The sequence below is a fragment of the Dipodomys spectabilis genome, unplaced genomic scaffold (genome assembly GCF_019054845.1).
Source record: "Dipodomys spectabilis isolate Male_0828 unplaced genomic scaffold, ASM1905484v1 ptg000002l, whole genome shotgun sequence".
NCBI classification, from domain to species: Eukaryota; Metazoa; Chordata; class Mammalia; order Rodentia; family Heteromyidae; genus Dipodomys; species Dipodomys spectabilis.
Window position 1 is genome coordinate 19,749,817 of NW_024870679.1, and position 11,357 is coordinate 19,761,173.

Sequence of the window (11,357 nt, forward strand, 5' to 3'; positions counted from 1 at the left end):
AAAATGCTCTCACATTCCTCCCCCAAAGTGGTGAGAGTCCCAGAACTACGCTGGATTATGGGGGAATCTCTAGCTTTTTATCCATTTGAGAAGGGCCATCACTCCCTCTCATCATTGCCCACACTGAGGGGGTCAGTGCCTGGGCACTGTTGCTTGTCCTCACAGTTTCTTCCCTACAGACAACATCATATCCTACTATTATCCCTCACTCACCATCACCTTTGGTATTTGGGAAGGAGTCTTTGCAAAGTGTTGTACAGTAACAGAATTGAATCTTTGAAGTTAGTTTGGAGGATAGTTCTTCCCACTAGCTCATTGCCTCTACTTGTTGTACCAATTCTTTCTACTCTTTCTTGTGACTCCCGCCCAACATTTTTACAGATAAGTGCCTAGAAGTCTGAATCTGATGAACATGGCTAAGCTAAACGTACTACCACACTGGAAGTGCTTGAGTGAAAAGCCAATTTGTGCGTGTACATGAGTGTGTGTGTGCATGCATGCATGTGCATTTGTCCGTGTACATGAGTGTGCATGCATGCATGTGCATTTGTGCATGTACATGAGTGCATGTGTGTGCATGCATGCACGTGCATTTGTGCATGTATGTGTGTGTGTGTGTGCATGCATGCATGTGCATTTGTGTGGGTATACACTGTGAGCAACATCCCACTCCATTCCAGCCATTTAAATTATAATCAGCATTTAATGAGAATTTTCTAGACATCAGGGTGAATGTAAATACTATCAAAAACAACGAGTGGTCTTAGGACATTTAAAAAATAGGCTGTTGGAACTGAGCACCAGTGGCTCACACCTGCATTCCTAGCTACTCAGGAAGCTTAGATCTGAGGATCAGGATTTAAAGCCAGCCCATGCAGGAAGTCTGTGAGACTTTTATCTCCACTAAACTACTAAAAAAGTCAAAAGTGGAGCTGTGGCTCAAGCGGTCAAACACTAGCCTTGAACAAAAGAAGCCTGGGGACAGTGCCCAGGCCCTGTGTTAAGCCCCAGGACCAGCATCAAAAGAATTTATAGGGAAAAGTCCCTAATGACCAAACAGGGAAAATGTACACAACTCACCATTGCAGGCTAATTTTGCAGGTACTTAGGCTACAAAGATGAGTAGATAGACTTGTACTATTTGTGATTTTTAAAGCTACAATACACTTTAAATACATTCTAATTAAATTAGCACTCAGTAGCTATTTGGAAATAAAAAGTGCCATTTAACTCTATTGAGTCTTTAAATTACATTTAAAAGAAAATGCATTTATTTTATTCTCTTAATAAAAATTACAGGTTTCTGAAGAAATAGAGAAAATGTCATCTAGAGAGAGGGCTTTACAAATTAAAATACTAGATCTGGAAGCTGAACTTAGGAAGAAAAATCAAGAACAAAACCAACTTGTTTGTAAAATAAACAATGTAAGTATTAGTATGGCTTAATATATTATCATAAAAACAAATTAGCATTTAACATTCATGTCATGTAGCTTATTAGTTAAAATACAAATTGAAGTAACTCAAAGCTAATACTGTTATATTAAAAATAACACTACAAAATGAAAAAATATAAATGGTAGGCTAATATCAAGGTATTTGTTCTCCTGCCTTTCTGGAAACATCTGTTGCACTGCTCTAAAGTCTCATCAGGCCCATTTGTTGCCCATTAGTTTGTATGAGAGCTGCTTAATGAAAGTTATAATCAGCTTACTTTATACTATGAATTTTTCATTTTTAAAAGATGTATTAATTTAAACAATGAGATTTGATATCTGTCTTGAACAATGAGTATTATATTTTAGAAAGCTATAGTTTGGCATTGAGTAAACATTCAGTGCTGTCAAATCTGCATATGAGATGAATGCTTTGATCCACTCAGCCATGCAATGAGAATAGTAAATTGGCTGTGTTTAATTAGTTTGCTGATGTTTTTCTCCTGCATATTCATAATAGTCTAGATTGGTCTAGAGTAACTTATGATAGTCTTAAAAACTAGCATTAGTACTGCTTAAATTACTTAATGAGTACCTACTTGATAATGATATAGAAAATAATGTACTTTATTTTTCTAGGAAGTGAAGACTTCAGGTTAACTACTATTTTATTCCCAAATGTCTAGAAAATTAAAACTTAAAAGATTCACAAGTTAAATCTCTTTGACAGTACTGTTCAATTTTATTGCTATCAAAAGTTTCAATTTAATCAAATTAAAACACTTATCTTTTTTTTTTTGTCAGCTGTGGGGCCTGAACTCTGGGTCTAGGTGCTATCCCTGAGCTCTTCAGCTCAAGGCTAGCGCTCTACCACTTGAGCCACAGACCCACTTCTAGCTTTTTCTGCTTATGTGGTGCTGAGGAATCGAACCCAGGGCCTCATGCATGCGAGACAAGCACTCTATCACTGAGCCACCTTCCCAGCCCATCATTTTTAATTCAATGCAATTTTTAAACTTTTTTTGGAAATACCTTTATCATTAAGTTACTGTTATCATAAAAAGTCTAATATTGTTTTGTGGTATCAAAGCCTTTGGAAAAGTAAGGTAATTAAGATATGATGGATTTTGCCATAAAGTTTCTAGTACTTGGCTGAAGCTACTAAAATTAACAGGCTTAAAATATGATGCTAAAACTTACCATTTTGTACTAATAAAAATCTGAGCATAGGTTTAAAAATAGCTGCAAAATGAATGTAAGGTTTTTTTGCCTTCTGTAGGAAAGTTCAGAGGGCAGTTAAGTATTTCATATATATGCTAAAGTTGAATGGAATTATGAGTACCTAGAGAGCCTGTCTCATAGTTAACTGCATGACTCACCCTGCTAGCCTATTCATATTTTTGGTCCAAGTACTCTTGTGTGTTTGTGGAGTGTTTGTTTATAATGAATATATGATCTCAAAAGTGACATGTGCAGCTTAATCCATAGCAACCCTCCTGAAGCTCAAAGCATCTTTGAAGTCTTAAGTATTGTCTTAAAATCCATTCACCTTTTATGGTCTGCCTAAAAGTTTGTATTATTATTTTTCTCTCAAAAAATTGAGTAAAATTAGTACTCTGTAGAGTCACTGTGAACTTTTTTTTTTTTTGTCAGTCATGGGCTTGAACTCTGGGCCTGGGCACTGTCCCTCAGCTCTTCAACTCAAGGCTAGCGCTCTAGCACTTGAACCACAGCACCACTTCTGGTTTTCTGGTGGTTTATTGGAGACAAGAGTCTCACAGACTTTCCTGCCCTGGCTTGCTTTGAACCACTATCCTCAGATCTCAGCCCTCCTGAGTATTTAAGATTACAGGCGTGAGCTACCGGTGCCCGGCTTATCACTGTGAACTTTCAGGCAGAAAAAATGGTAGAAAATAGTATGGGAATAAATATGTAATGACAGATATAATGGAAATTAGTCTTAACATTTTAAAATAAAACTGACATTAATTAATCATATTAAATATGTAATAATTTGGAGCTTAGTAAATGTGTATTGAAAAAAACTATCAAAGTAGAGATTAACTATATGTCTTATTTAATTATTAATTTATAAAAAGGAAAGGAAACTTTAAAATATGTTTATAAGGACAAATAGAATGTAAATATTCTTTCAGAAAATTTTAAATTGTTTTAAAAATTATGTATTCAGTTGTTGCATATATACATTATAACTCATATTCTTTGTTACAAATATTGTTGATTATCTATATTTTTTGTTTTTTTCTTTAGAAAGCACAATATCAGGAAGTGTGTTTGAAAGAAATACAACACAGTCTTGAGAAAACGGAGAATCAAAATGAAAGTATTAAGAACTATTTACAGTTTCTTAAAACTTCTTATGTCACAATGTTTGGATAAATTTTTGAATCTATTTTCTATTTTAGTATGTTTTGATTTGTGTTAGTTCCAATTGAAGATACTTGAAATCTAATTTATTATCTAATTGAAATTGTAAAACACAATAACTGTTTTGTTTTTTTTTTGCTTAATCATTCTCATTTAACACTTGTTTAATTCCTTTTAAATTATATCGGATTTTAGAATGTTTTTCCCATGTATGAACAGAAATTAGAATGTCTTTGTAAAGTTTTTCTACACCATTCAAATGAATTTGTAGTAAATCTAGGCCAAATATGTGATTTTGCATAATGTATATATTTGTTTTATGTTATGGTGCTATGTAAATATAATAAAATATGCTGAACTTTATTTTTTAATAGATACAATTGCATACATACTTTTTTTTGGTCCTGGGCCTTGAACAGAGGAGCTTTTTTGCTCAAGGCTAGTGCTCTACCACTTAAGCTATACCTCCACTACTGGTTTTGTGGTGATTAATTAGAGATTAAGACTTTCATGGACTTTACAGCCTGGGCTGGCTTTGAATTGGGATCCTCAGATCTTAGCCGCCTACATAGCTAGAATACAGGCATGAGCCACTGGTGCCTTACTTCATACCTACTTTAAAGATACCAAATGTCTCAGTATACTTAATATTGCTTAAAGTACATGCCCAGTTGCCATTATAATTTCTGATATTTAAATATAAAATATTAAGTAAAAGCTATTAAATGTCAACTGATAGTGACAGATGAAAACTTCTTGGCATTCACTGTTTCTTTATAAAGGATAGGCATTTAGGCTGCCCTATGAATTCATAGCCTTTGGTCATTTTGTTAGTGGTTATCTGGTATTGCAGTGGGTACTTTTAAGTCTTTGAGTTAACTAAAAGATTAAAGGAGAATAACTTTTCCCCTCTCCTAACCACTTTACATGGGAAAATCAGAATAAGCATTTTTCCATGCGAAACTTTAGGATAAGGTCTTTGTTATTTGGGATGAAGTACCAGAGAGATCAAGAACTTGTTCCCTTTGGTTATCTCCCTCTGTATGTGCTAAACCAAATACTCTTGAAAGGGGATGCACGTGATTCTCAAGGGATCCAGTGATTGTGACTCCTTTTGGACAATGATTTAAGAGCTGTATTATATTTAGGGCTGGGAAGGTGGCTCAGTGATAGAATGCTTGCCTCACATGCGTGAGGTCCTGGGTTCAATTCCTCAGCACCACATAAACAGAAAAGGCTGGAAGTGGTGCTGTGGCTCAAGGGCTCTAGCACTAGCCTTGAGCTGAAGAACTCAGGGAGAGCACCCAGGCCCAGAATTCAAGCCCCATGACTGACAAAAAAAAAAGAAAAAGAAAAAGAAAAAAAAAGCTGTGTATTTAAAGGAACACAGGTCTTAAAAGACCAGAAAGGCAGATTGTGAGCTATACAGTTCCAGACTTTTAATAGAGCTGTTTGGCCAAAGAATTCTATTCTATCCTTTGCTTTGATCATGCATGAAGTATCTCAATTTCCTGGGGCTAGTGGGACTCAGACCCACTATTGGCGAAAGGAGTCACCAACACTCAGTCAATTGGACTAGAAATCTTTATTAGCTGTGGCGACTGCTCCCCACTATATTGGGACAGTGAAGAACAGCAGTAAAGTCAAATAGCTCAGGGTATTTAAAGGCAAGATCCATAGGCCCGGTGGGGAAGGGGGGAAGGATCTTTTAGGTGGTCCTAACCAAGGCAATAAGTCATCAAAGCAAAGTAATGAAGTAAGGTGGCTGAGCCCAAATGATCTGCAGACATCCTGGTGCTTAGGCTGGAGATGGGAGCTGTGCACCCAGCTCCAAGGTCTGGAGGTGAGGCCAGCTATCCTTTGAAGTGCAGATGCATGGCTCAATGGGTTGAGCTAGGAGGGCTCTGCTCTACAGAAATGCAGATGCCATAGTCATAGGAAAGCATTGATGAGCTCCCCGAAAGGCCTAGAGGTGAGCCAAGCCATCCTTAGAAATGCAGATGCCTAGCACAGCCACCCTGGTACTTAACTCTCTACTCAAGCCTTGATTTTTAAAATTCAACATTTGGCCTTATTCTTAATAATTTTGTTCTGTTTCTGATGTCACATTTTATATTCTTTCTTTGGGAGGGTCATTACAATGAACAGTGGCCTGCACTCTCCTCTTAAGACTTCCATTTCATCCACAGGCACTGATCCTCATGACCCACCTGCTTCATAATATTCTTATTAAAATAACGAACTATTAATTACCAGGAATTGGTGCCTTTTTTTTTGGTCTAATGATTGCTAACAGATTGGATGTTACCCTTTGTATTATTATACAAAAACATATAAAAACATATATAAACAGCATATTAAAAACATATATAAAAAACATACTTAGCCCTTGAGGCCTTCTGCTCATTTTCCTAAGGTGGAAAGGAGAGAGATGGTCTTTTAAATGTTGCTTACTAGATTGAAGTTTTCAGTTTAAGGGCAGAACGCTATCTTACTCATACTTGTCTCTTAGTTCCTATGAAATATACTGTAGGTAGCAACTATTTGGTTGATGTTTGTGGTTGATAGATGGAGGGATGTTCAAAAAAGGTACATATTCTTTTTTCTTGTTTTAGATATGAAAAAATGTAAGCATATAAGGACTAATACTGTGATTGTGTGTGTGTGTGTGTGTGTGTGTGTGTGTGTGTGTGCGCACACACATGTGTTACTTAGTATTGAATTTAGGATTTTGTACTTCAAAAGTTAAATATTACAGTTGTCATTTGAACTCATGTCTTCTGATTCTAGAATTAAGTTTTTTATTCAATGTTGCTGTCTTCCATTTATAGCAGAAATGGGCAGCAACATCATTGCTGTTATTTATTAAGCACTTAGTGTGTGTTAAGTTTTAAATGTGGTACTTATGTTATCTACTTTTCAGGAAACTAAGGCAGAGGTTAATTATCTTCCCCTTATCCCAGACCTAGTAAGTGAGAAGCATACAATTCCATGCGCAGAGTTTCCATGATCTTTCCATCTTCAAACAATTGTATTTCTATAGGTAGTTGTTGCTTTTAACAGTAGTGCACTTACCTAATTTATGAACGGTTCTCATTTTCATAATTTAAATTTTTGTGTTTCCATTGGTGATTTGTATCTATAGCACCAATATCTGCAGTGTTTTAGAGTATAGAAGAGACTACCACAAAAGTCCCTAGAGTTTAAGGTCACACAACACAGATTCTGGAAGAACTTAACAATTTCTGTTGTAATGTTCACCAAGCACTGAGGATTCAGCACTAGTAAGGCCTACTGTCTCTGCTTCCAGCTTTCCACCATTTGAGGAAGCATGTTTTCCCTTACAGTTCTGACAGGCCTGCAGGATTTTCCCTTGTTGCTTGATTTTCAGGGTCTCAAAAATTAGTAATTTGTACACATTTTCTTCTTTAATATTACTTCTTTCTGTGTGCCTATTTTACTCCTTGGTTGGTTTCCTAGATCTGATCTCTAGTCACATAGCCTCTTTTAATAGGATAATCTGTCACTGGGTTTCTTGTCATGTATTTCTTCCACTTGATTTTTTTTTCTGATCACTAATGTAGTTTGTTCGTTCATTTGTTTGCCAGTCCTTGGGCTTGAACTCAGGGCCTAAGGCTAGCACTCTACCACTTGAGCCATAGTGCCACTTCCAGCTTTTTCTATTTATGTGGTACTAAGGAATCAAACCCAGGGCTTCATGCATGCTAGGCAAGCACTCTACCACTAAGTCACATTCCTTAGCCCACTAATGTAGTTTTTAAGACAATAATTATCTTTTTTGGTTAGGCCATTTTTACTTAAAATTCTTGTTCCTGAAATGCTTTGAAACATTTTTTTTTTTTGTTCTGTAATTCCATTATACTTTCATTAAAATTCTCTTCTGTCTCTTCCATTGGTTCTACTTTAGTAGGCATCTCTTATTTCTGCTTTGCTGGCCATCTTTCCTTCCAGACCCCATAAGTGAGTTTCAATTTTCCTTGCCTATTCATGGCTAGAGTTTCCTCAACACCTGCCAGTGGCCTGTCATGCACATGTGTTGGGGAGTAGGAAACCAAGTGGTGAAAAGATGTGATGGCCTCAGTTCTTAAGGGCCTGTGAGACCTATTACCATATGCTGAGTGTCAGCAAGGACCTGTTTTGTCCCAAGAGTTATTTGGTCACAGCAACAGCTCTTTCCCAACTACAAAAATAGACCACTTTTCACTGCAATATTCTCTTCAAGGTTTTTTTGGGTCAACATTTCTGGTGCAGCAAATAGCAAATAAGGTCCTTTTTGGAGGTGAGTCTCAGGTATGGTCTGTTGTTTGGAAAATATAAAGGAACTTAATGAATGAGTTTGATTTATTTTCTGGCTTTTGATTTATACATCTTTAGGTGAAAAACAGTAAAAAATGGGTTATGAATCATTTTTGTAATTTAAAAAATTCTTATTTGTACATGTAAGTTCACAAGATTCATATGTAAGTTCAGAAGATTCTCTTGGTATAGGGGTTGGGAAAATAAGAACTTTTCTTGTGTCTATATTTTTATTTTATCTTATTTTAATGAGATTTTATTATTTTTATTCTAACTTTTTAAAAAAAAGTCAGATAAACAAGTTTAAAGGTCAGGTAGGTAGTAAGAGAGTAGGGCTTATCAGTGGTCATGGTCCAAGGTGAAACACTGGAATTTGATCTTCCAAGTTGAAATAGTTTTGGAGATAGAGAGCAATGTCTCTAGACACCAGGATATTGAGTAAATGTGGAGCCTAGGATTGTGAAGCTGTCTGGGATGTGCCAAGCATCAAGGTACAGTGGAAGATCAAACTTTGTCTGATGGCTGTGATAGTAACAAATTTTTAGAGTTTTATCCAGTTTCTGATTGCCTCTGATTACACATTGAATAAAATCCACTGTCTTCAGCATGACCCAAGGAATCAACACTCTAAGCCTGAAATTTACCCCATGCTATGGTTCTCCCTATCTACCACAATGAGTTGGCCTTATTCTTTTCACTCCATTCTCACCTAGCAATGCTCTTTCCTACATTTTTGGTTTTACTAAATCCTGTTCATTCTCTCATATAGCTTCATGTTCTTTTCCTTCATCATTGGCAGTCAGTAATTTTTGTAGGTATTTATGTATGATTTATGTATGTTTCATTAGATTTTGACTTCTAGAATTTATTTTTCTATAATCTTTATCTTACCCATTGCCTGGCACATAGCAAACACTAAATAAATGTTGGAATGGGGCAAAGTAGAACAGATATATGGATGATAATACTGTTGTTAGTTCTGAGCTTCAAATGGGGAGATTCAACTGCCTTAGATAGGGAAGCTATATGGAAAGTATGCTTAAAAATTTTTTTTTATTGTAAAAATGTTGTATAGAGGGGTTACAGTTACATGAGTAGGGTAATGAGTACATTTCATAGCGAGCATTGTTACCTCATCCTTTATTTCCCCCCTTACTATCACTTTCCTCCCCACCTCCCCAACTCCTTCCGCCTCCCCTCTCCCCCCAACATTATAAAGTTCATTTTTAATATAGCTACCTGTACATCTTGTCTGTTACAATGGGTCAGCCTACATCCTCATTTAAGCATTCTGCAATATCCCTTCCCCTCCCCAAATTACAAAAATATATATACAAGGTGCAGAGCACCAGCATCAAATCCAGTACCATGGGGGAAGAACATACAATAGAAACAAAAGAATCGTATAGTGTATTGTAAGTACATTAAAAACACTAGCAAGAAAGAAAGAAAAAAAAAAAAAAACCTCATGTGTCCCTGTCTTGAGGTACATTTTGCTTAACATTATTTCATATGTTCATATGTACATAGCCTTCAGCCTACTCTGCTTGTCCTAGACATGTACTAGTCACTGCAAACAAGGGAAGTGATGGGACCTATGTTTCTTTGGGCCTGGCTTACTTCACTTTATAGTATTTTTTCCAAGACTTTCCTAACAAAAGAGGCAATGTCATTTTTTTCTGACAGAGGCATAGAATTCCATTGTGTATATATACCACATTTTCTTGATCCATTCATCTACTGAGGGGCATCTGGGTTGGTTCCATATCTTAGCTATGGTAAATAATGCTGCGATAAACATGGTTGTGCAGGTAGCTTTGGTATGACCTTGTTTGTGATCCTTTTTTTTTTTCTTTTCTTTTTTTTTACAAGTCCTGGGGATTGAACCCAGGGGCTAGGTGCTGTCCTTAAGGTTTTTTGCTCAAGCCTAGTGCTCTACCACTTAAGCCACAACTCTTCTTCCAGCTTTTTTGCTGCTTGAGTGGAGATAAGTCTCTTGGACTTTCTTGCCTGGCCTGCCTTTGAGCCTTGATCCTCAGATCTCAGCCTCTTGAGTAGCTAGGATTACAAGCATGAGCTGCCAGCATCTGGCTATTTTTATTTTCTTGAAGAAAGTGTAAAAGAGATTACCATTCAATAAATTGAAGACATTTTAAAGAGAAGCAAGTACAGTCCAATCTGACATAGGAATATGCATGTGAAAATCATAAAACATTAAACTGAATCACATAAAAGAAATAATAAGTTAATCCTCCCTATCCAAGAGTGTGGGAGGTTTTTCTACTTCCTTGGTTCTGCTTTAATTTCCTTTTTCAGGTTTTTTAAAGTTTTCATCATAGAGGTCCTTCACTTCTTTAGTTAATTCCTAGGTATTTTATTGGGAGGGGGAAGAGGGTTATTACAAAAGGAGTTGCTTTTCTGATTTCAACTGTGCTCTTCTCATTATTGGCATACAGGAAAGCGATTGATTTTTGAGGTTTAATTAGTATACATATAGTATAATCTTATCAGATGAGCTGAACAGCTCATGTGCACATATTCATATATGTACATATATCCATATAAGATGATGATAAGTGAAATGAACCCCAAGATATGGACACAAGAGGTCTGTCTTTGTTGTTATTGATTTAAATGTACTATGTGATTTTTTTTTTTTGTTTCCTTTGTATGTTCTTCTCCCTATGGCATATCCCCTGTTGTCACTGTACTTGATTTTGGTATCCTGCATTTTGTATATACATTTGTCTAATCTGGGGAGGGGAAGGGGAATAACAGAACACTGAAACAAAGACACAAGATGACCCATTGCAACAACGATACCCACAGGACAGTATATAAGAAATGAACTTTACAACTTTGGGGGGGGTTAGGGTGGGAAGGAGTATGGGAGGTGGGGGACGTAAGGGATAGTGGGATAACTGATTGACAAGTAATGTACTCATTGCCTTACTCATGTAACTGTAACTCCTCTTTACAGCATCTTTACAATAAAATTTTTAAAGAAGATTTTCATCTTAAAAATTAAAGAAATAAAGTAACTGATAAACATAAATCAACTCTTCCATAAGGGGAAAAAAAGACAATATATGATGAATAAATGAGATTCATTTTAGAAATGCAAGTGTGTTTGAATATTTAGAAATAATTTATTAACTATTCTCCAAAAAGAATAATATGCAGTTTTTGATTGGTTAATACCAATACTAAATAGTA

General features: G+C 36.1%; 1 protein-coding gene across 6 annotated transcripts in view; it reads left to right on the forward strand.

The window, feature by feature from the left end:
• Odf2l (outer dense fiber of sperm tails 2 like) overlaps window positions 1–4,187 on the forward strand; it is a 41,355-nt gene extending 37,168 nt beyond the window's left edge. For all 6 annotated transcript variants that reach the window (XM_042682940.1, XM_042682949.1, XM_042682966.1 and 3 more), the window contains 2 exons: window positions 1,300–1,425; window positions 3,708–4,187. In XM_042682940.1, the coding sequence (XP_042538874.1) occupies window positions 1,300–1,425; window positions 3,708–3,836 (255 nt within the window). In that variant the 3' untranslated portion in view covers window positions 3,837–4,187. The remainder of the gene's footprint in view (window positions 1–1,299; window positions 1,426–3,707) is intronic.
• Window positions 4,188–11,357: the final 7,170 nt, after the last annotated feature.